The sequence below is a fragment of the Pollachius pollachius genome (assembly GCF_949987615.1).
Source record: "Pollachius pollachius genome assembly, chromosome: 13".
Classification (NCBI taxonomy): Eukaryota; Metazoa; Chordata; class Actinopteri; order Gadiformes; family Gadidae; genus Pollachius; species Pollachius pollachius.
In genome coordinates, this window is record NC_136946.1 from 6,457,444 (window position 1) to 6,482,646 (window position 25,203).

At 43.3% G+C, this 25,203-nt stretch overlaps 1 protein-coding gene across 2 annotated transcripts; it reads right to left on the reverse strand.

Annotated features, from left to right (window-relative positions):
- Positions 1–937: 937 nt before the first annotated feature.
- Positions 938–19,198, reverse strand: LOC307084481 (NXPE family member 3-like). 2 transcript variants are annotated; one of them, XM_079748886.1, is made up of 6 exons: positions 19,088–19,198; positions 6,116–6,297; positions 2,266–3,017; positions 2,109–2,179; positions 1,788–2,009; positions 938–1,681 (listed from the first exon to the last, which is right to left on the reverse strand). In XM_079748886.1, coding segments are annotated over exons 1-6 (1,776 nt in total). In that variant the 5' UTR covers positions 19,089–19,198; the 3' UTR covers positions 938–1,133. The 2 variants fall into 2 exon arrangements, with proteins under 2 accessions (XP_079605012.1, XP_079605013.1); XM_079748887.1 differs by lacking the exon at positions 19,088–19,198 and having other exon boundaries at positions 6,116–6,538.
- Positions 19,199–25,203: the final 6,005 nt, after the last annotated feature.

Here is a 25,203-nt window from a genome sequence, read left to right on the forward strand (position 1 = left end):
TCAAACTGTTACGAGGAGACAGAATCAGGGATCCGTTTTCACATTCTCACAGGAAAGTCTTAACATAAAACAAACCAGTGTACTGGGACTGGGTGATATATATCTGTCCTCGGTTATGGACACAGTCCACACTTATTTACTTTGTGAAAACCGGTTTTGTATAGCTGTACACTTTGAGTTTGACGGAACATCTTCCTCAAATCATCCCAACATATAGCGATGACTGTTAAAGCCAACAATGCAGTTTGACTCAGTTCAATCATTGTACACATTGGTGGGTAAAAAAAGATAGCGATGAAATAATGAACCATGACCAGTTTTGGGGTCGTTACTCAATAAAAGTAATGAGTTACTTATTACTAGTTGCTTCTCTAAATTGTAATGAGAATACTTAACTAGTTACTGCATTTGAAAATTAACTTCACTACAAATTACTTTACTTTCCCGTTTCTTAATTTACATGGACAAACATCATAGCCCTATCATAACTTAGTGTTATTGTCCAGAGCCGGCCCTCCCTATACGCAAACTAAGTGGCCGCTTAGGGCCCCGACCGACTGGGGGCCCTAAGAGCGCCGTATTTTTTTTAAAATATATTATATATATTTTTTTATTTTTATACACATAGCAATTTACAAAACAAGAAAGGAAACATTATAGACATACAGCTCATATTAGTATAAGAAAACAGGTTTGTCTGTCAGCCCAAGGATTGTCATTTGTTACAAGTTGGAAGAGGCTGTTAACAGGCTGGAGGCCAGACGGATGAGCAGACAGAAACAGAGTATATTTATCATAAAAATAAAAGATACAGTATCAGTCGAGAATCAACATAGATCTTCAGGATTAGAAATTTAACTTCAAATATAGTCAGACATTTTAACTGAAGGGAAGATCTTACAATTTAAATTGTGATCAAACAACCTGAGGTTACAAGAAAATACCAAATCGTGCTCCTTCGGTTTGTCAACTGGGGGGCCAAACTGTAGTGGCCAGGGTGTCGATAGATACTGGGTTCGATCTCCAATGTCCTGAGACTACCTGTAGGCATCCTTGAGCAAGTTGCTTAACGCCTACCTGCTCCTCAATCACATCTATCTGAATCCAGCACTTCCCCCCTTCTTACTTTGCCATTAGCTCTTCTTCTTTTCAGGGCACACACGAGACAGGAGGAGATCCACCATGTTCTTGATGATGGGCGGGGGCGGGTGGATGTTGTGGGGGCTATGATGGGCTAAAGTCATCTCCCAGGCATCCACAAACACAACACCCAGGCCCTTGAACATCGTCCTGAGAACCTTGTCGATCTGCAGCGAGAACCAGTCACTGCTGTGCTTGCTTGTCGTCTGGTCCATGGCCACAAAGTTAGCCGAGCGGATTATCACGAGGGTTCCGGGGCCCCGCTCCAGGAGCCGTACCAGCGCCTGGCGGACGTGCCGCATGCGGCGTATGTAGACCTCAATGGGGAAAGATGTGAAGTGGGCCCAGATGCTGAAGGCCACCACGGTGTCGGGGCCTCCGGCCAGGCCGTCCAGCTCATTGGCGACGTAGCGCAGCTCGCTGGTGCTGACAGGGAGGATTCTGATGGGCGGACCGTGACAGCGGTAGTTCATCAGGATGTTGTGTTTATTGTCCACCGCCATCAAGGGCCCAACCTTCCTTGAACGGTGCAGGTTGAAATCTGATTTGAATGAGAGATCCAAAGAACGTGTACATTGGAAATTAACAATGGGACATGAATAAGGGTCAGAGCTTAGTGCGACTAGAGATAGTATGTCAGTGCTCACCTGGTATGAATGCGCTGAGGTACTCAAACCACTGCCTCATCGTGGAGTCTCCGTACATATGGATCACCTTGCCAGTAAGGCACTGCGTGATGGACGTGGAGTCGTTAAACTGGCGAACAGAAGTTCCACCGAGGGGCCTCCAAGTGCCTTGGTAGTAATAGCCAGAAGGGGTGTACTTGACTGACTCTGCTTTGATGGTGCTGTTTTCTAACTCTTGTCCATCTTGAATATGAATATGACACAAATGCCAAAGATGAAATACATACAACAGCACCAGCACATAAGTAACCTCCTCCATAAACTGTAGCAATGACTGTGTACCTTTCTTCTGAGGAAGCACGTTGATCCGATCAGGTCCTGACGCATGGATGACAACTTTGAGGTTCATACGGCTGCGGGTAATTAAACAAATAGGTATGAAACACATTTCCAAAGTTATAAATGACATGAAAGAGAAAAGCATTGTGCAGCGCCAGACCTCTGAAAGAGCAGTGCTTCTTTGTTGGTGAAGAGGGGATTCTCGTAGCCTCCCATGGCGTGGGTGATCCTGGTGTCACAGCTCAGCAGCTTAGGCTTCAAGCAGTACCAGGGCTCCCCTGTGAGGAGGTCGGTGTAGTCGCACAGTGCCTGCTGCGGTGAATCAAGCGGCATGCACGGGATGCACGTGGTGGTCTCGGACAGCTTGCCCGAGCGGAACAGACTCTTGAAGAAGACCCGGTTGGGCCGCTCCTCCCGGAGTCTCTGCAGCACGGCCACAGCCTCACTGGAGTGCACCATGGTGATCTGCACCTGGGCCGAGCCCCCCCACAGCAGGGGAAACAGTGCCGAGTAGGAGCCGTTGAGGTGATCCACTACCTTACCCGCCACCCCGGCCACCAGCGCCGGGGAGTGCAGCCGGGCCACCAGGAAGTCCCCGCCGTAGCGCTTGGGACTGCCCTGGAAGTCGTGCATCTGGACCAGGGCCTCCAGCTGGTCCCCAACATGCCACTCCTTCTGGCCCTTTGAGGGCAGGATGGTGAACAGGCTGTGCACAGGGTCGCTGGTCTGGTTTAGGGGCGCAGGGGCGGGGCGGGCGGGGAGCTTGGGCCAGGCGATGGCTTTGAGGAGGTTGCGATCCTCCAGAGCTTCGTCTTGTGTCCACATAAGGCCCACGTGGCTGCAGAAAGTGTGGGTTTGGTTTGAAGGGAGGGGCCCCTTCTGGGCAAAGGCTGTGTTACTGCATTCCTGGTGCTGCAAAAACATTGACGAGAAGAGAGGTTTGGTTTAATGTGAAGCTGACCGCGGCATTGAGTAGTAGTCTTGAAAACTTTAACAGACTTTATATAATCGCCAACTTCCAGAGGTGCGGACACGCGACAAATCTGTGTATCTGCCGTGCGTAAGGGCCGGGATTATATCATTGTAGTTGGTGCCTGCTCGCAAAGTTTACACACGCCGGAAAAATATATATGCTGATCATCCCCGTCATTCCTCATCTCTCCACATTGGTAGCTTGTGATTGGTGAGGTTGATGGCGGGTACTTGTGGCGGTGTGGAGGTGTGATATTAGCTAGGACATTAGCTCCTCTTTTATCACTGCCACCATCCTCCCTCTCCCCACCCCCACCTCTGTCTTTACCCAATTTATCCCTCTCACCTCAGACGAGGTCAACAGAATTATAACATCTAACCATGCCACCACCTGCCCCCTTGACACTATCCCTTCCTCCCTCCTCTAGGCTGTGTCAAACGACATCCTGCCATTTCTCACTGACTTATTAACTCCTCCCTCACTTCTGGCATTGTTCCAACGTCTTTCAAGACTGCCAGAATAAAGCCTCTCCTCAAAAAACCAACCCTTGATACCACTGTCATCTTGAATTACAGACCGGTATCTCTTCTTTCATTCCTCTCTAAAACATTGGAACGTGCCATCGCTAACCAACTGTCCTCCTATCTCTCATCTAACAACCTGCTTGACCCTCACCAATCAGGCTTCAAAAAAGCACACTCCACTGCGACGGCTCTCCTCGCGGTGACTGAGTCCCTCCGTGCAGCCAGAGCCTCGTCCCTCTCATCGGTTCTCATTCTCCTTGACCTGTCTGCAGCATTTGACACTGTGAACCACCAGATCCTCCTCGCCACTCTCGCCGAACTTGGCATAGCTGAATCTGCCCTTTCCTGGTTCACATCCTACCTGATGAATCGCACTTATCGGGTAACATGGAATAGCTCCTTGTCCAAACCTTGCACGCTTGATACTGGTGTCCCTCAAGGCTCTGTACTGGGGCCTCTTCTGTTCTCCCTCTATACCAGATCTCTGGGCTCTGTAATTACATCCCACGGCCTTTCCTATCACTGCTATGCTGACGACACTCAGCTATTTCTCTCTTTTCCCTCATCTGACAAAGCCCTGATTGCAACACACATATCTGAATGTCGGGCAGAAGTCAGCACCTGGACAACTGCCCATCACCTGAGGCTTAACCTCAACAATACTGAGCTCCTCCTAATACCAGGGAAAGATTGCCCACACATGGACTTACTCGGCCCTTCCTCACAAGGGAAGCAGCTCAGCTTCTAGTCCAATCACTGGTCATCTCCCGCCTCGACTTCTGCAACTCGCTCCTGGCTGGACTCCCTGCCTCTGTGATTAAACCCTTGCAGCGCATCCAGAATGCGGCAGCGCGCCGCGTGTTCAACCTACCAAAGTTCTCACATGTAACCCTCCTCTTCCGAGACCTCCACTGGCTCCCTGTAATAGCTCGCATCAGATTCAAGATGATGGTACTGGCATACAAGGCAGTCGATGGAACTGCCCCTGCCTACCTCCAAGCATTAGTAAAGCCACACACCCCAGCTCGATCCCTCCGCTCAACTACCTCAGCTGGACGTCTGGTACCGCCATCGCTAAGAGCAAGCAAAGGTCGATCAGCGAAGTCACAACTTTTCTCTGTTTTGGGACCTCAGTGGTGGAACGAGCTCCCTACCGATGTCAGGATCGCAGAGTCGCTCACCGGCTTCCGCAAAAGACTCAAAACTCACCTGTTCAGAGTTCACCTCGACTCTGCATAGAAACCAATGCAAAGCCACCATTGAATGTTGTACGTCCTGGCACTTGTACATTGCACTTATTCAAGGTACTTAATTGTGTAGCATCTACAGTAGCTGCTATCATTGCTTTACACGGGGAATGGGTTAGCCTAGCGATTGTAATACTTGCAGTTGGTTCTATGAACATCTTTACTGTACCGACAGCGATATATTGTTTCACTTCTTATAACAAATGTACTTATTGTAACAAATGCACTTATTGTAAGTCGCTTTGGATAAAAGGGTCTGCTAAATGCCTTAAATGTAAATGATATCCCCCCAAAAACTCAATATGAAAGTTAGCAGAGATGTGCGGTGAGGTCCGTGGCTGGTGAGGCACTGACTTTTTCAGAGTCAGATTTACAAATATATGAACCCAATTGTTATATAGTACTGGCCCTGAATCATTATCTTCCATGTTTGCAGTCAGAAATGTTTTTTTTAAATAAACAAACTGATGTAGTGCACTTGACTGCTTAAAAGAAGTTAACGGAAGCATCCTTTAAACACTGTGGGCTCACGCATGCACCCCCTTCAGTGAGGCAGAGGTACTGGCTGCCTCATTTCATGCTTTTTCAGCGCGGTTTTATGTCAGATCAGCAAAGTTAGTCTTGCTGCAAGACTAAATATGTTATACACATACATCAAATACATTAACTAGTTTAAGTAAAGTGCGATCATATAATAAAAGTGTCTACAAACATTACATTGGTGACAACGGTGAAAAAGCTAACTGGGTTGAGCGCATGCGCTCTACCCAGTTTGTGAGGGATTGCGCAATTCTCGGTGAGGCAGCACGCGTATTTCCCCTCAGGAAAAAGGCAAATCAGCGATTTTGATAATAAAAATTATTTAAATTATTGGAATCGTACATTAATTACATTTAGACCACAGATCAGTAGACAAATACCAATATATAATATTTTTAAATTTTTTTAATTTGATCATAATTAGTTTTTTCTTTTCATGTTGACAGGTGAGGCTCTGACTCACCTGCCTCCCCTGACTGCACGTCACTGAAAGTTAGTGAGTGCCTTCAATAGTGCAATATAAATGTATAGACGTACTATCATTAAGGTATAATTCAAGTTTCTTCAGGAAAGCTGAGCAGAAAGTTGTAACAAACTATTTAGTTAAGGATATTAAATACTACAATTTCACCTATGCTCACCAATTCACTAGGGAATTTTACAACGTTGTATTAAACAAAATGTTACTTTATCCCAAACACACAAAATTATTGATGCGACACTAACCTCCAGAGTGAGAACGTTGCGCAGCAGGAACATGAGACCAGAGAGTGCGAGGAGGAGGAAGATGAGGGCATATTTGGACCGATATCGACACATGATGATCCCCTTAAGCCTGCCATGGTTAGCTACCTCTTCATTTTCCATTGTAAACATTGTGGCAGGAGTAGTTCTGGGTTTTTTCAACACTTAAACAATAGAGAGGAGAGACAATTAAAAACATGTATTTTTAACAGATTAGAATATGTGTTTGTGTCTGTCTGTCTGTCTGTCCGTCCGTCCGTCCATCCGTCCGTCCATGTGTGTGTGTGTGTGAGTAGTTAATCACATATCCCTGTTTGGAGGTTTTCAGAGCGTGCTTACAACCGGTTTTGGGAGGGGTTGGGAGGGTGTGTGTGTGTGTGTGTGTGTGTGTGTGTGTGTGTGTGGGTGTGTGTGTGTATGTGTGTGTGTGTGGCGGGGGTTAACAGGATGGGTTAGTCTGTGCCTCAAGTCTAGTGGGGGCCAGGCTGAGAGCTAGGAATACAGATCAATAAAAAGTATCTGGCTTTCGGTGGAACTATATGGTCATATGCTTGGGTGTGTGTGTGTGTGTGTGGGGGGGAGGGGGATCACGGGAATCACGGTGCCCGTGATCCCGGGAATCACGGTGCCTGTGATCCCGGGAATCACGGTGCCCGTGGTTCCCGGGCCGCGGTGCCCACGGTTCCCGGGCCATTCATTCATTCGTTCACGGGGCACGGCGGTAGACGCGGGAGACGCGGGTGTGCCGTAGCCACAGCCGCGGTGCACAAGGTCTTAAATGTAGAAGAAAAATGAAACATTGGGTTGTTGGTCCTTTACTGCTTCTTTGTCCACGATCTTGCTCTTCCTCGATGACTCACTCTCACTTGGTGATTGATGTTGGCCCCGATACTTTGTATGTTATCAGGTTGGGCAGGTTACACTTCTTTGAAGGGGTTGCTGTGGCTTCATTTGCTGAGTAGACATGTTTCTGAGGGTGACCAAAGTCTAAATGTGTCAATGTTCAAATGAACTGAATATATAAATATAAGATGCAATGACATTCCATGACATGATGTGCCTCAGCGTTTATTGAATCTATGGCATTTTGAAGATTAATTCCCTTGTGTTACGACCCGGCTCATGGATTATAACACATGGCTCCCCATACCAGAGAGGCAAACACAGGGGAACCAACAGAAAGAGAGCGGTCACACCATGCAAGGAAAGGTCCTATCACAGCATCCAAACTGTTACGAGGAGACAGAATCAGGGATCCGTTTTCACATTCTCACAGGAAAGTCTTAACATAAAACAAACCAGTGTACTGGGACTGGGTGATATATATCTGTCCTCGGTTATGGACACAGTCCACACTTATTTACTTTGTAAAACCCGCTGTTGTATAGCTGTACACGTTGAGTTTGACGGAACTTCTTCCTCAAATCATCCCAACATACAGCGATGACTGTTAAAGGCAACAATGCAGTTTGACTGTTTGGTGAATGAGAGCTTTCTTGAATCCAACACCAATCAGTTCAATCATTGTACACATTGGTGGGTAAAAAAAGATAGCGATGAAATAATGAACCATGACCAGTTTTGGGGTCGTTACTCAATAAAAGTAATGAGTTACTTATTACTAGTTGCTTCTCTAAATTGTAATGAGAATACTTAACTAGTTACTGCATTTGAAAATTAACTTCACTACAAATTACTTTACTTACCCGTTTCTTAATTTACATGGACAAACATCATAGCCCTATCGTAACTTAGTGTTATTGTCCAGAGCCGGCCCTCCCTATTCGCGAACTAAGTGGCCGCTTAGGGCCCCGACTGCCAGGGGGCCCCCAAGAGCGCCGTTTTTTTAAAAAAAATATATAATATATATATATTTATTTTTATATACAAAGCAATTTACAAAACAAGAAAGGAAACATTATAGACATACAGCTCATATTAGTATAAGAAAGCAGGTTTGTCTGTCAGCCCAAGGATTGTCACAGGTGAATAAGTTATCGAAGGAATCTATTGAATCCTTCATGGAAGATTCATAAAGATGTGCACTGTATTACAAAACACAAAGCTATTTAGAAGGATAACCCCAAAACTTCCTAGTGGTTCTGAGCTGTGTGCCGTTGCTGTATTATCAGCATTTTGGTCTGCCTTTAAAATAATTAAATAAATGTTATGGTCATATCATGATATAATTGTTCTTTTTAATGAGCGTTTCACAATGACTTTCAGTTGAGCCTCAGATGCGGTGGTAATGGAGTTTTGAATATGGGTGCAGCCTTAAATCGTCGACAAACTGAAGCAGATCAGACTCACAAACGAAGTGACGCTATTGCTCTCTTCACTCCTTCCATTCCGGTTGCAGGGAAAGTAAATATTGATGAAACTCAAAAACCTTACGTGCAGTTGTGTGTGAATTTGTAAAAGATTTGAACATCATTATTCATTCTATGCTTTCCTTGGCCATTGTTTATTAAATTCAGAAGAATGTGGTGTCCCTTGTTCGCTGTGAACTGAAACTCCCCCTTACTTCTCCCCTAGTGCTGACTACTCCTGTCATTTGTTACAAGTTGGAAGAGTCTGTTAACAGGCTCGAGGCCAGACGGATGAGCAGACAGAAACAGAGTATATTTATCATAAAAAATAAAAGATATAGTATCAGTCGCGATTTCCACGACTTCAGAAAGTTCTCCAGGGTTAACAGGCTGGGTTAATCTAAACACTATAGTTATAGTACTATACGGATAACTATAGTGTTTCATATCATAGATCAAACACCCCTTTTAACACTTTAACGTTCACAGACTCAAACTCCCACTGCCTAGATTTCTGCTTTTACGCGACGACATGGCCTCTGGCTAATCACTTTGCTCTCTGGGGGTAGACAACTTGTCGGTCTGATAAAATTACTGTTCTAAGTCTCATATTGTCAGGGGTCGTGGCCTCAAAGTCTACAAGCAGATATCCATATGGCCTACTAGTAGCATCGTTAAAGGAGTCTAGAAAATACTTTGTCTTACACAGAAACATCTGTCTGGCTATTGACAAAATCTGATATTTGTCACGAGGGTTCTTAAACAAAACCATGTAATTTGTATTTAAGCTTATTGTTCGGCTGGTTTTACCTCGCATGAATAAATTCTGTACCAGATACATACAACTGAGGTTACGATGGAATACTTATTTGGTAAAAACATGCTGAACCTCTAAATTATTGCAAGCATCATTCATCAAGTCATCAATAATGAGCAGATATCTAGTACTGGATGGTAAGATTGAATCATCGCCCCAGAGATTTAAGGATCCCTTCCACAACGTTAATGAACCTCATTTTAACCAATTCGTCATATAAAGGTGGCCAGCATGAATAAATGTATACTATATTGTCAATCTTTTCTGAAAATAGACGATCATATTTTCAATAACTGTTTTGACAAAGTAGGTTTTGCCGGTGTTTGATGGTCCTGATACTTCCATGCTGAACGGTTGTTGAAGCCTGGGGTCAAACATATTGTTCCCCAAAGCCATCATTCTTGCCCCCTCTGATGGGATGGATACATTGTGACAAAAAAAAACATTAAACATTCAACATATGATATATAACATTCTTTATTAACACATTAATCAGGTATACTACTATTGCATAGACTTAAAATTTTAATTATATCAACTCAATTTAATATTTCATGGTACTCAATGTAGTTGTTCAGATCTACTTACATTTTTAATTACATTTACTTAATTCATAATGTAAATATAAATGATTTCACAGCTTTCAAATTTGCTCAATATTATTAAGTGTAAAATTTTACACAGATTAAATTGAGTAGAGATTAGTTAAAGTTTTACAGTGCATCCGGTTTTCTATGTTGTGATAGTGATGCGACACAAAGAATAGATATACATATATTCTTTATGCATAATAAAGAATAATTTAATAGCTTGCAACTGCTGGTCCCGGCCCCACGTTGTTCAGGTCCCCAACAACTGTTCATTGCTTATTCCTTGGAGACCCCGCATCAGACAGAGTTACCACATAATAGAAATTTGTTTTTTTTTCTACACACATAAACTACTACTAATGATAATAGTGGGATAGCAATGTTAAACATGATAATAATAGAGTGATAGAGTAAACGCTGTGAAATAATAACATACATGGTCGTGGGTCCGGTTGGTGTTTCACGGCCCCCTCAACATCTCAGGATATCACTAATAACATACTAGTCATCAGTCAGATATAAAAAAAACAGTCATACATTGTCATAGTCATGATATATCTGAAATATAGCAACGGTCTAAGAAATACTTACAGCAAGTCAGCATGTTGTCGTCGGCTGCTTCCACAAAAGACTTGCCGGTGTGCTAATCATTACCCCACACCCAACTGAGTCATCGGGCCCTAGCCAATAGACACAGGGAATCCCTTATCTGCGGCACGGGTAGGGGATTCACACCCACCCCTCCACAGCGGGGTTATTGCCATTTACCGTTGAAAATGAAAATGTTAATACCCCTATAAATTAATTGATGAAATTAATAGAATAGTAACATAGTTTCATAATAGTTAGTCATATGTGAGATCTGTCTTTTTAAAATGTGTGGCTTTTTATAAACACGTTTCCCTCTGGACTGTTGGTGAAACCACATTTACCACATAAGGATATAACCCATATATGTGTCACTATACGGATAATTATGGGGTTTTTCATATCAAAATAATGCTCTCGTCATGAAATAGCTGTATTAAGAGGGTTCATAGAATAATATATTAGATAAAACTTGATTACAATACACATTCACTCACACACATACACACACACACACACACACACACACCCCCACACACACACACACACACACACACACACCCACACACACACACACACACGCACACACTCACGCGCACACACACACACACACACACACACACACAAGCCCCCCTGACCCAGTGGACCAAAATGCCGCTTCCTGTACCCATCTCCTGTCTTGACATCAAACATCTCTCTGAAGGCCATGATGTTTATCCTCACCCACAGTCATACAACCAGATAGTAACACAAAAACCAGATACTTTTTATTGCTCTCTATTCCTATCGCTCATCCTGGTTCCCACAGTCGGGCCCCCCACCAACCTTTAGACACAGATTAACCCGGCCTGTTAACCCACACACCCGCACGCACGCACGCACGCACGCACGCACACACGCACGCACGCACGTACACACACACACACACACACACAAACCCACAAGCACACAAGCACACACACCTCACATTTGCCACTAGACAAAAAATATCACTAGTTCATACCTTTATGTACCTGCCATTTCTACAGTACAACTGCTACAACCAAAATACAACATGGGGGAAACTGATCGATCAACTTTTAATGAAGGCTTCTTTCATGAAATCTCCGTCAGTGAACAGCTTGTCGAGCATTACTGTCTCTGAGCTGCCACAAAACTAGCAGCAAGTAGTTGAATTTTGAGATTTTATCCACTTCTCGAAGGCATATTTGCTCTGAACAGATTTCCGCAGCAACTGCTCTTCTTCGTTCATGTCGTGCTGGGTAGGCAGGTAGTTATCTATGGTTAACTTACTGGGGGTCAGAATCTCAAGATTAGCCACCTGCAGGTATTTTGGTGGACAAAAATATTATACTTACTTTTTTATTTTAGTGTTACGTATGACCTTGATCACCAAAATAATATATTTTTGAAATAAAAAATAGCCATTATTTATTTCTATTTTTTTTCAAAGCAACTGCATAGGGGGAGTAGGAGCAGACTTTTACAAATGAGCTTTTGTCGTTTAGGTTGGAGGGCAGGCTGGGTTGATCTGGGGGTTATAAATAGGTCAGGGTTCATTCACAATGTAGAGTCAGTGTTTGCTGTCTAGTGATACTGGTGATCGTGCCGTGTCAGTTGTTTGTGAAATCTGGACCAAAAAGCAGAATAAAGTTCCAAAGATTTATCTTAAGCAGAGCAAGGCATCAGTTCAATCAATAGCAAAATCAACGCCTGCTTCACAGGCTGAAATGCAAAAACATGCAAAAAGGGCACAAGGCTGCTGTTGACAAAAACAGGGGAAAAAAACGAACAGAGAAGAGCCAGTTCAACGTCAGAAGATTGGTCCAGGGGCAGGCAAAACAGTCCAAACAGCAGGTCAATCCAAAAACAGACAGGCAGGCAGGCGGTAAACAGGGGGGAGAGAACTGACAGGGCGGGATAAGAACAAACGTAAGACAATCTGACTGTCTGGTGTCACTTACAACACAGGGTATAAATAAGATGAGTAGTTACCACACAACGAGGAACCGGTGAGCAGGAAGAAAGTCGGGAAACAGACAAAGGCAGGTGAGAGGCAGGTCAGATGCATAACAAAAAAATAAACATATGTTGGACCATAACATAAAATAACCAGCAGGGGGCCACAGAGTCAATGATCCCAAAATGTGTTATTTGTTTGACTGTTATACTCACTATGACGCTGCCAGCGTCATAGTGAATCATGATGAACCGAATCGGTACGGACGGTACGTATTGAACCGAATCGGTACGGACGTCACGGTTCGGTGCATGGATTTACACAGAGAATACACTGTATACAATTAAATAAAACTGGCGTGCAAATTAATAAATGTAATGTGGAACTAATTTTAGATACGCGAGTTCTTTAGGGACAACTAAACTGCAGCCCTGATTGACGCCTAGGTAGCCGAGCGTGTTATGGCGCATAACACGTCGGGTTCTCTGACGTCTCTGGTATTTCCACAACAAAACTCGTAGTGGGGGTCATCTCAGCCATTGTTGAGAAGGAATTGGGGGAAAGGAACTTTGGCTTTGTCTCCCTGAAGTACATGAACCGCGACATGGAGAAGATTGTTACCCTCGATTGTCTCCCGCCGGAGCCCGCTGCCCACTTCCGAGGCATCAACGCCTCGGCGCTGCCCGCTGCTGGGCTCCGGCGGGAGACAATCGAGGTCAAAAATCGCGGGCAACAATCCCTTTCTCCTCCATGTCGCGGTTCAGTCTACTTCAGATTGTTTTGGAAGTGGAAGAACCAGAGACGTCGGAGAACCCAACGCCGTTTGAGATTCATAATATCGTCTGGAAGCGCACACAGCTTTGGCCGTGATAATATATATTATATGATATAGATATCCATGTATAATATGATATTATTTAGATATAGAGCTCCAGGACTTCCACTGGAGCACCCGTAGTGTTTTAGAATATTTACAGAACACGGCCAAAAGCTTTGTGCGCCTCGCCATTGCGATACATCCACTGTAAACACGAGCGCATGGTACCGTGGCCGCAAGCTGGAAAGCTCATTGGGGGACAGTGATGGGCAGTAACGCATTAGAAGTAAGGCATTACTGAAATCCAATTACTTTTTTCAAATAACGAGTAAAGTAAGGGATTACAATTGCAAAAATAGAAATTCGATTACTTTTACTTTCCTGCAAGCAGCCTGCGTAACTGCGTTACTAAACCGTGATTTATTTTTGCCATAGACAGTAAAAGAATTTGGGATTTTGCAGTATTTTCTTTGTGAGTCTCGTGACAATGACCTCACCTATAGCGGCGCGACGTCAAGAAGTAAACAACAGACACGAGTGTGCAAGACATGGTGTGCGGGAGAGAGAGCGAACATGGAGCATTTAATTCATGGAAGTTCAGACATTACTTTGAGTTTGACTCTGTAAAAGATGTAAAAAACATTAAAGTCCGCTGTACACTCTGCGTGGGAAGAAAGATTTTGTCTACAGCGAAAATTCCACCTCAAATCTGAGCAAGCACCTAGCAAGCCGGCACAAGAATGTGAAACTCACTGCGACACCCCGAAATCCCGACATGACCGCTGCAGCAACAGAGGGACCCTCTCCTGCTAAACAGGTGAAAATAGACTTAAGAGCGTCAGCGACAGGCAGAGCCGGCGCTGGCCGTTTTGGCGCCCTAGGCGACTCGTCATCAACTTGCGCCCTGGACAGGTCTTCCGAGCGGGGGGGGGGGGGGGGGGGGGGGGGCGGCTTGTTGCATTGTCCTGTGTACTACGGTGACGGTTTAGGGGCGCCCTAGCAATTGCTCCCGCCTCCCTTCTCCGTTTGTTTCGTATATTTTAATTGACTAATTAATGGCGCCACCAGAGGGCACCCCCAACGCATTTGCCGCCCTAGGCGATCGTCTAGGTCGCCTAGGGCGAGCGCCGGCCCTGGCGACAGGACTTAGTGCCGCTGAACTGAAGAAGCTTGTCGCTGGCTATATTGTCGAGGACATGTTGCCCATTTCCACTGTAGACTCTGATTCATTCCGACGCATCGTAGAAAAAATACCAACCAAAAGCGGTGTCAAGCTGCCGCAGAGAAAGTCATTTGCAGGATACCTTGAGAGAGAATACGACATAATGGAAGGTAATTTGAAGGCTGCACTCGGAGATGTAGACTTTGTTTCCACTACTGCTGACATTTGGACGAAGAATAATAAAAGTTTTATGGGAGTGACGGTTCACTGGATTAATTCAACTTTACAACGCAACAAGGCCGCGCTAGCATGTAAGAGAATTAGAGGCAGGCACACCTATGATGTAATTGGAGCAGAGATCGAAGAAATTCATTCATCATATCAACTGCATAGCAAAGTTGTTGCCACTGTAACGGATAATTCATCAAATTTTGCCAAAGCATTCAGAGTATGTCAGCCCTGTAATTTGGAGTCTGAATCTGAAAATGATGAAGCAGGTGATGACGAGGAACCGACTTTTACAGATGTAGTAGAAGTTCTTTCATCTGGTGATGGACAGTTTAGCCTCCCTCCACACTACAGATCTGCATCACACACAATTAATCTGATTTCAACAAGCGATGTTGACAAACATCTAAATTCCTGTGCAGACACCAAGGCTGTAAATAGGAGTAGTATTGCAAAATGCACCGCTCTCTGGACTAAAGCAAGTCGATCAACAGTGGCCTCTCAACAGGTGGAGGAAGTCAGCCGCAGGAAGCTAATGGTACCCACATCCGTAAGGTGGAATTCCCTGTATGAGGCCGTTTCCAGAATCATCACAATTCCAATGAACGAGCTGAATCCCCTGTGTGTAAAACTGGGAATCAAGTGCCTTAATGAAAGGGAGTACCTATTTTTGCAAGAATACTGCACTGTGATGAAGCCCTTGACAGTAGCACTCGACATCTTACAAGGGGATGAGTGGACCTATGGGACTTTACTACCAACGCTCACAAGCCTGATGTCAAAGACACTTGCCCTGAAAGATGACCTCTCCAGAATGACAGCCAGCCTTCCAGATGCCATTGTAAAGGGAAGATTATTATTTAATAATTGATTTGGGTGGTTTTGTTAAATTTATTATACCATTCATGGTGGGCAGATGTTACACTTTGTTTGTTTTAAGCAGTGAGTACTATTACTAAAATGATAAAAGTTCAATATCAGTTCAATATCAGGGATATTGATCATCATTAATCATGAATATTAATCATAGCATCAACAGAAGATTAAAATAAAGAGGTCAAAATAACCTCAACGATAATTAAATCTCATACAGTATTGATAGGGCATGAGATGGTTTAGGTCAGTTAAGATCACAGAATAAATAAAATAGCAGATTATATAGAAAAATAAATATATTCTTATTCATATCGTATTGTATTTTACAGGCCATCAAGATTCGTTTTGATCCTGTACTGGATAGCCAAGAGGGACTTCTTGCAGTGGCCACTTGTCCCAAGTTCAAACTTAGATGGCTGAGAGATGAGCGTAGGAGAGAGCATGTGAAGGAGCTTCTGATAAGAGAGTGTCGTAAAGTTGCTCCTGCAGCGGACAATGTTAATGTGTCCCAACTGCCAGCAAGCCCAGCTGAAATGGACTTTTTTGATTTTGAGAACCAAACCACAGAAAGCTTCTCAGCAGAAAAAGAAGTAACTGACTATTTAAGGTCTGGGCTTGAGATTCTGATTTAGAATCTAAGCTTGAGATTCTAAATCAGTTCCCAAACCTCAAAAAGATGTACATGAAATACAACTCTCCAACTCCATCCAGTGCACCAGTTGAACGGCTGTTCAGTTTGGGTGGATTGATGCTTTCTCCGAAAAGGAACAGGCTCTCTGCTGGGAGGTTTGAAAAGCTTCTGCTGATGCAGTATAACCACTGTTCCTCTCCGAAAGAAAACAAAAAAACATAGGGCCTTGTCATAAAATGAGACTTGAATAACACACACACTTTTCCGCTTGCCTGAACCTGCAGACATATGACAGGGGTCAGATCCCCTCCACACACACACACTCCTATACAGAAGCACTCCCCTCCACACACACACCCATACAGAAGCACTACCCTCCACACACACACACACACACACACACACACACACACACACACACACACACACACACACACACACACACAGTAACAAATCCCTCCTCATACATACACACACATCACATACACGTAGAAGCAAACCTCAATCCCACACAAACATAGAGGCAGTCCCCTCCATACACACACACACTGACATTCACATCCACACACTCAGAGAAACACATCCTTTCACACACACACAGTTCAAACACATACACTTCTTTGACATTAGAACAGCCTAAGTGTGGCATGCAACAGCATTTTCTGTTTTGGTAAACGCATTACTCCTCTCTGCACTGCAACTGTTAAAGATGTTAATGTTAATAGAGACTTTGGTTTTAATTATCTTATTGCTGTATTTTATTTACATCTATTCGAATGAAGGTGTGTATACCCACCAAAACGATTTTCTTTAAATGAGAGACTGTTGCATTTAATATTTTTTTGTTTGCAATGTGCATAGTTAAAAAGATTGAGACTAATAAAAACAAGTTTTAAAAAAGCGTATTCAGGTTGTGTATAGCTAGTGTGTTTTTGAAAAGTAACTAAGTAAAGTAATTGGTAAAGTAACTAATTACTTTTAAAAAATAAGTAATCAGTAAAGTATCTGGATTACTTTCTTGGATAAGTAATCAGTAACGAATTACTTTTTCCAAGTAACTTGACCAACACTGTTGGAGGAGTGGCTCGTAGTGGCTGTAATTCTGTGTACTTTGCACTTTCATAAATAAGACATGCTGCATTTTCAGTTTTATAACTGATTGTCTTATTTTGTTCACAAGTTACGGAAGGAGACTGGAGATGATGTGGTGTACTTATTGTTTACATCTTAGATGACACAGTTCAGGCTGTTGCAGCTAGCTCAGGGGAGAGACTGTATGACACTAGGTGGTACAACCTGAGACATGCACAATAAAAAAGAATTGCCTTCTGCATTTTTGTTTTTCCTTTTCCCTTCATTCTACCGAACTCGTACCGAACCATGATGTCTGAACCGAGGTATAAGCCGAACCGTGACTTCAGTGTACCGTTACACCCCTAGTCATGACATACCATCACCCATGTCGTCACACTATACAACTCAAGGTACTGGAGAGCTGTATCTCGAGTGTATCTTTGTGCATGGTGTGTTGCACAATACATACATATTCTGCAAAAAAAGGTATACGGGCACATATGTCATACTTTTGTGTTTCTCAATTTTTTTGGAGGAAAGGAGATACGCATAGGTAGGTAGATACTCAAGCTAACGCCTGAACTACTTTGGTTCTACTTTGTGTGGTCAGGTTCGTGTGTGTGGGTGGACGGTAGTACACCACACTGAACAGCCTTTCTGAGACTTTGGATTCGGTTCGAGAACGTAATAAGAATCGTGTCGCGTTGTATCTCACATGATATGATTTCATTGAGTAGGCGAGTGAGTGAGTTCAGATTGTTGAATGAATTTGTTAACCTTAATTTAGACTGCAATACGTTATCTGAATAGTTCATCATGTTATGCTGTCATCGCCTGAGCTCTTTCCAATAGAAGAGGCGAGGAGAATAGACATGTTGCTGCCATAATCAGGGCAAAGTTGACCAAGAATCTTCTACTTGATGCTGTTGAATATACACCTTTTTAAAATAGTTCAGGTTAAATAATTCTAATTCATGAATAAATTAATTTAGTCATCCCTGTATCGTTTGCTTCTCTTTTATTTGTTCTATACATTTTTCCTTCATCATGTCATGTACAATATTTTGCGCGACCAACATCATATTACAGCATCTGGCCAGAAGATGGCGCCATCCACTCAAATTAACCATAGTCCCTATCGGAGTGCAACCACTTTTTAGATCCTGAAATAAGCTCAGCTAGATAGTTTAACTCCTGAAATACCCCAATAGCACACGCCCATTGATCTTAGATTAGTTATAAATCTTTTTGAAACCTTCCACAAGTGGGTTTCTGTGACGAAGAGGTCTTTGCAAACCGTTGGAGCTACCCGTGTTTGAAAAACATGAGACCAGAACCAAAATGAGCGCCGCCAACAGAATGAGGAATACAGAGTCTTTGTATGGTAGTAATCCAGTAGAGTAAGCTCTTTATACACAACAGCTGACTCAATAACAACCAAAATTGTAAGTATTAAGTAGCTGCCAAAGTTCCGTTACTTTCGATTTCGTATTTACCAGTGACACACACACACACACACACACACACACACACACACACACACACACACACACACACACACACACACACACACACGCACACACCCATAAGTAATACTTCTGCTTACTGTAATACAAAAAACTAACATCATCAGCCACATTCGTCAAGTCACCGCTTAGGCCTAATTTATCCACTCACTAATCATGCCAATTCATAGCAAAGCCAGGATCCGCGAGGTAAGCTCTAGGTTGGGGCTTCATAACTTTGCCGATGCTTATTATTATTCCACATTACATTTAACATATTTTTACATTAAAAAACATACATTTCTAAATGTGAAGTTTAGTTTGTCATCCCTAAAACATACCAAGCACAGCAGGCGGCGCTCCCTCGATAAAACAAGTGAAAATAAGTGTGACTCACTTTAGATGTCTTGACTTTGACCACAGGACCTGCTCTCCAAAGACTGCCAAAGAAATCGTCACACTGTGTGAGGGGGCACCGTTCGAGGTGATTCGGTGGCAGCAGGTCTCGTTCTCTCGGCATCGGATGAGAAAGTCGCCACATCTCCGGTAGTGCTCCAGAGGAGTTTCTTGCAGATCGACTACCAGCAAGGAGGCATTCCCTTCAATTATAAACTTTGCGTGTGCCGGGGTGATTATTGGATTCTTCTGGCTGAATCCGCGACTCGGGGTGACTGAAGTGCAATACATTAAAAGCCTGAGCTCAACAGGTGTATGGCATCCCCAGTGCTCTCTATAAAGTCCCTGAATCATTAATTACACACTGCACAGTTGGCAGCCTGAATCATTTGCAAAGTTCACCTATTTGCCGCCCCTCCAAAATCGTTCGGCGTATTCTCTAAATGATTCTGGCGACCCCGCAATTATTGGAGAGGTTTGCGTGTGTGCACTCGTTTTTACCGTTGGCAATAACGTCGTTTTAATATTAAAATTGTAAAAAATACTATCAACATATATATTTTTAATTTAATACAAATAAATTAATGTTCGAAGAAGTGGGAACGGTGTTTGTGTGTGCGTGCGTGTGTGTGTGTGTGTGTGTGTGTGTGTGTGTGTGTGTGTGTGTGTGTGTGTGTGTGTGTGTGTGTGTGTGTGTGTGTGTGTGTGTGTGTGTGTGTGTGTGTGTGTGTGTGTGTGTGTGTGTGTGTGTCTGTTCAGATTGCTTTTGAAAGAAAGGACGAGACGCAATCGGAAGGCCTTTTCACCGTTAGCTGAACCTATTGGTCCTGTGCAACAACAGAAACCTTCCACTGGAGAGAGCTCCAAATAAACCCTGATTAAACCAACAACCAAAGGGATAACGGAAGCATTTTTTTTCCAAATCTCATCCACTTTTGTTTAATCCCGGTCTGGGGGTTTATATACAATATGCAACTCTGCAAAGACATACCTGGCAAAAAAATCAAAGCAAAATATTATATTCTGGTCATAAATATATATGATAACAAGATTTACTGCTCCGGTTGAGCTGCCTTCTCCCCCAGCTGATTGTATTTAGTGCTTTGCTACACCCACTAATTCCAAGTATTGTAGCATTTAAATAGGGTAATTATAATACCACAAATATGCCCACAACTCAGTGGGTTGTTAGTTCCTCGCGCGATGTTGGGGAAAAATGTACCTCAAAGTTAACAGGACAAGCAAAAGTCAACCACATTTCAGTTGGTTAAGTTAGCTAGAAATGTGCGCCTTAAAAAACACTGGGGATTACTAGATTTACGGATAGGCCTACAGCTACGAAACAAATGGGGTTTTGTGAACCACAATCATAACCCTTTTCCAAACAGATATCTTCTCAAGAGGAGTCTTGCTAGCATAACAGAGTGGACCAGTCAATAGCGACATAATCTAATTTAAAGGCTTGAAAGCAGCTGTGTATTAGAAGCTTTGGAAGTTAAAATGAAGAAAGAAAAACAAATGCAAAATCCCAAACTATGATTAACCAGGTATGAAGCAATTTGAAGGGGGCACAATTACACTGCTGCCTGGTGTAGTTTTCATTTTCTAGGGGTGTCAAAAATAAAAAGGAGCTCATGGAATCGAAACTTCAGAAACGTATTGCCTATCTCACAGTTAACTTTGACAGGTGAGACATACTACCTGCTGGAGAAGCTGTGAGATTACCCCTGACCCCACCCACTTGCAGCAGCAGAGAGAGAGAGAGAGAGAGAGAGAGAGAGAGAGAGACCTGGGAACAGACAATTTAACATTGTCGTGCACGCACATGATTCCATTGCTCCACCTGTTTACACATGAATAATGCAGTGTTTTGATACAAGGCCTGCATCTGGTAGTCATCGGTACGGATGACGATTCATCTGGAGTGCTCGTCAGATGGCAGGTATGTTATCTATCAGTCTCTCTTTGCACTCCTTCCTCAGAGACACTCTTGGGAAACAGAACCATAGCAGCAGTATTAGTTTTTAGAGTGGTTGCCGTGGTGATGTACTGGGCTTAGATCCCAGCAAGTGGGTGGTTTGGTTCTACATGAAAACACAACATGCTACTACTACTACTACGACACTGCCCCCCATTGGATTTAGCTACCTCAACACAGAGTTCCCTTGATTTCCCTCAAGGATGTCTTAAGTGTGAGGCCAGATGATTATTCCCATTTGAATTCACAGACATTACTGTGTGGCGGCACAAAGGCGGGCGCCTTGATCCTGTGATGCAGGTAGCAAACTGTTTAATGTGATAAAGAGAAGCGCCCCAAGGCTTGAGTTGCCTGGCAACCACTTCCCACATTCAGTGTGAGGTTAGCCTTCATGTCATTTCAGTTTGAAATGATATAGTCTAAGTTCTCTATCTAGACATGGCACTGGACAGAGAGGGAGGAACGGAAAGAGAGAACTCTAAAACCAAGTGGAGAAGAGGTGTGTGATGTTTGAGGTAATAGTTAAGGAATAAGCAAACGGTTAATACAACTCGTTCATCCATCTCTTAAATGTTCTTGTGAATTACAGCTGTATAGTCCTTAATCACAGTTACACTCTCAAAGGGCTTCACTCTCAAAGGGCCACATTTCCTGGCACTAAACCAAACATTACAGCCTCCCAAAGGGAGGTGCCATAAAGTACTTCTTCTAGGAGTGGGTGCCATAAAGTACATAGGCCTACATAGTGGTACTAGCATCAACAACTATTGCACTCGCTTTTCAACAACTACTCTGTTTTACAAAGTGATACACTGAACTGGTACCATTCAAACTATTAGACAGTTGGTTTGGTTTGCATTGGCGACAAACTATAATATATAGTGAATATAATAGCCACTATCATGACACAACCTGCCAACCACTGCCTGTGATTAAATTTCAAAAAGAGGACGCCGCCATCTGAATAGCCAAACAGCTGTGCTACGGCTGTGTTGCTTTTTTACTACGTCCCAAAGTTAGCCATTTTGTTTCGTACAGAGAACACTTTGGTTCCCTCAAATTGTGGGTAGGAAATGTCTGAAGCGTGGTAATTATGATTATCGTGTTCATCGCTTCCGACACCACACACACACACACACACACACACACACACACACACACACACACACACACGCACACGCACACACACACACACACACACACACACTCACAGTGGAGCTGCTGCGCAATTATCCAGCACGGGTCTGAAGGACTGAAGGGAACACACACCCGACCATTTAGTTCAGGAGTCAGTAGCTTGAAGATGTCAAGGAGTGCCATCTGGGGAGATGTAGGCGGACATGACACCTGGCTGCGGCTGATTCAGGGAGGCGATGATTGTGGTGATAAAGATAATGGTGACGATGATGATGGAGATTAGGATAGTGATGCCGCTGATGATGAAGATGATGATGGTGATGGGGATGATGAGGATGGTGATGATGTCATTGCTAATGATTTTGTTTGTTTTGTTACTGTTTTATTATTGTTGATATCAAAAAAATCTGTGGCAGCTACAAGGAATATGACTCACATCATTTCCTTTTGTTAACTATGTGCGGCCGCTGGCCATCCTGATAGAATCCATCTTGCCAGGCTTTAAGTTATGTGTTTGAGCCCAAACCACCAGTGTTTCGGACCAATCTGTGTCCGATGAGGAACAACATGATCTACATGATACCTGAAAGACAGACGGTTCATCAAATCACCCGCTAAGTATTTTTTGAAAGTGACTTCCCCTATCCAAACAGTTCCTGAGGATACTTACCAGATGGTTCTGTCATAAGCGTCCAGTTAGTTTCTTAGGAAAACCTAATTTCAAATGTATTCAGAGTAAATATAGGAAGAGTTTAAATTAATACCAATTAATTCAACCGAACAAAGCAAACATATAGTGGAGTAATATAAAAGAGGAATATAGTGGTTCATGCATTGAGATGACTAGCCCTGAAATATGCAGCTAAAGAAAAGACAGTCAGTGTCATGATTCTGTTTGATTCAGTGAGTAAAATCTGTGGGATACAATCACACCTACTCTGCAATGGGTCACTAATTGTTAGTTTCCACGGCAACCGCATCACTGTTAGTTTTACTAACGTTGCACCTGTTTCTACTATTGGAGCAGTCTTTGTGATTTGAGTTATCGAGCACTCATACATCTTCAAATAAGGCGTATTATGTTGATAGTGGTTCCCAACCTTTTTTGCCCGTGACCCCATTTCTAGTTTGTGAAATGTTTGTGATTCCAACATTAACCTTTTGTGAAACTGCTTCAACAAAAATAGTCTTTACCCAATCAACATCACCTCACTCTTCTACACACTTGGTGATTAGTAGTAGTTTGCTTGTTGCTATTTATCTTTAGGCAGTGACTTTGTATTTATAGGACGTCTATGAGTCTTTTTAAAAGATAAATGGTTGCTATAGTGGATCATCAAATATCCATAGCTTGTGTCAGCCATCTCCTAGGACCCAATATGCAAATCAGGGGACCCCAAGTTTGAACCCGACCCAAAGGTTGGGAACCAATGATGTACCGCCAATGGGACGTCAACTCCCAGCCGGAATGTACTGGGTTTGAGCGCTTATGTCAGGAAGATGTTCATTGAGCAAGTTGCAATGACCTGTATCTTGATTCCATCTAAGTTGCCTCAAGGCTAAACTGTGAATAGTAATAGAAATGCAGGCTGTCCCTGCTCTCAACAACCTCGTTCAGATGATGAGCTACGACTGTGCTCTATAAAAACATGTCACTCTCCGGACTAATCAGGGATTTTATTATCAGAAAATGTCAACACAGAATAATAATGATTGAAGATTCAAAATGTGTTTTTAAGGGAGGGGGAGAACAAACAGAAAGAAGGGAAAAGAGATGGAGGGGCAGAATGGTTTGGTGCAGTTTCACTTTAGCCAAGTGAAAACCCCGCTCTCTGACTTTCACTCTTGCAGACGTCAATAATTCATATCCAATCCAGTAGTATTCTAAGGGGGCAATTGGATTCCTTCACTTATTTCTCCTTTGATTTTGTTTCACATTTGACATTAAGCTTTGGCCCCCATTAGTCTCCTGAAAGCCGCTGAACACAGAGTGTGTTTTGCTTTATATTTGTTGGCCAAATGGACCCCAACTAAGTAAATAGAATCATATTGTGCAAACAATTATTTTGCATCTGTCCCGACACATGAATTGGAGTACTTCTTTGCCTCTATCCCAACAGGATGAATTGGAGTACTTCAAAATTCTTTTCGATATTAGGCTAAGTGTTGCATCCGGCAAGTAAGAGCCTGTTGGTATATGTGTATATATATATATATATATACATATATATATATATATTCATGTAATCCTATACCCGAGTCTGTCAACAACTGAATCTGTTTGTGTGATCATACAAAGACCTGATTACTCACAATCAAGCCCTTTTTCTGCGTGACTATAGTTACACTAAATGTATGACCTCATCAATACTTACTTGCCTTGGCCTCAATGGACCAATTACACACACAGAGTGCAGGCACCCAGGGTCACAAACCTATGCCCTCACGTGGCACAATTAATGTTCCCAAATGTTCTTGAACTCTTTCCTCTGTCTCCTGCTAGCAAATTAGCAATTATGAATTGGTGGGAGGGGGTGTCTCTAGGGAAATTAACTTTGCTCCTCCCTGATAACTGTCAGACGCAGCAGAGGTGATTCATATCCATGTGTGCACATTGGAGTAGTAGTACACCTCTGCTGTACCAACCGCAATGATCCGCTATCCATTTACATCACATTCCCATCAGGGCTAGTCACCGCCAGTGTGATTGCACACCAAAAGCGCCACTCAACACGATGCGCTGGAACGAAAGCAATGCCACGAATCGCACAATACATCCAAATGGGTTTTGCATGCGAAGCTATCCGGACTAGCGGTAGCATGGGTCATGGTTCAAGGAACCTGCCGGGGGTCCCATGGTTAATGAGCCATTCATTTCCTGTCTGGCTATGGGAGGATGCTGGTGATGATGACCACTGGCTGGCTAGCATTCGCATGAGAGGCTGCTCCCAGGCGCTATCGATAGTCAGTGGCCAACGTTGGACAGATCCAAAGGTAGATTA

Bases quoted from the DNA above. Each gene is read 5' to 3' on its own strand.
- LOC307084481 (XM_079748886.1), bottom strand. The intron at 3,018-6,115 runs GTTAGTGTCGCA...ATGTTTTTGCAG, and splicing joins GCAACGTTCTCACTCTGGAG to CACCAGGAATGCAGTAACAC. The intron at 1,682-1,787 runs GTGAGCACTGAC...CATTCAAATCAG, and splicing joins CCTCAGCGCATTCATACCAG to ATTTCAACCTGCACCGTTCA.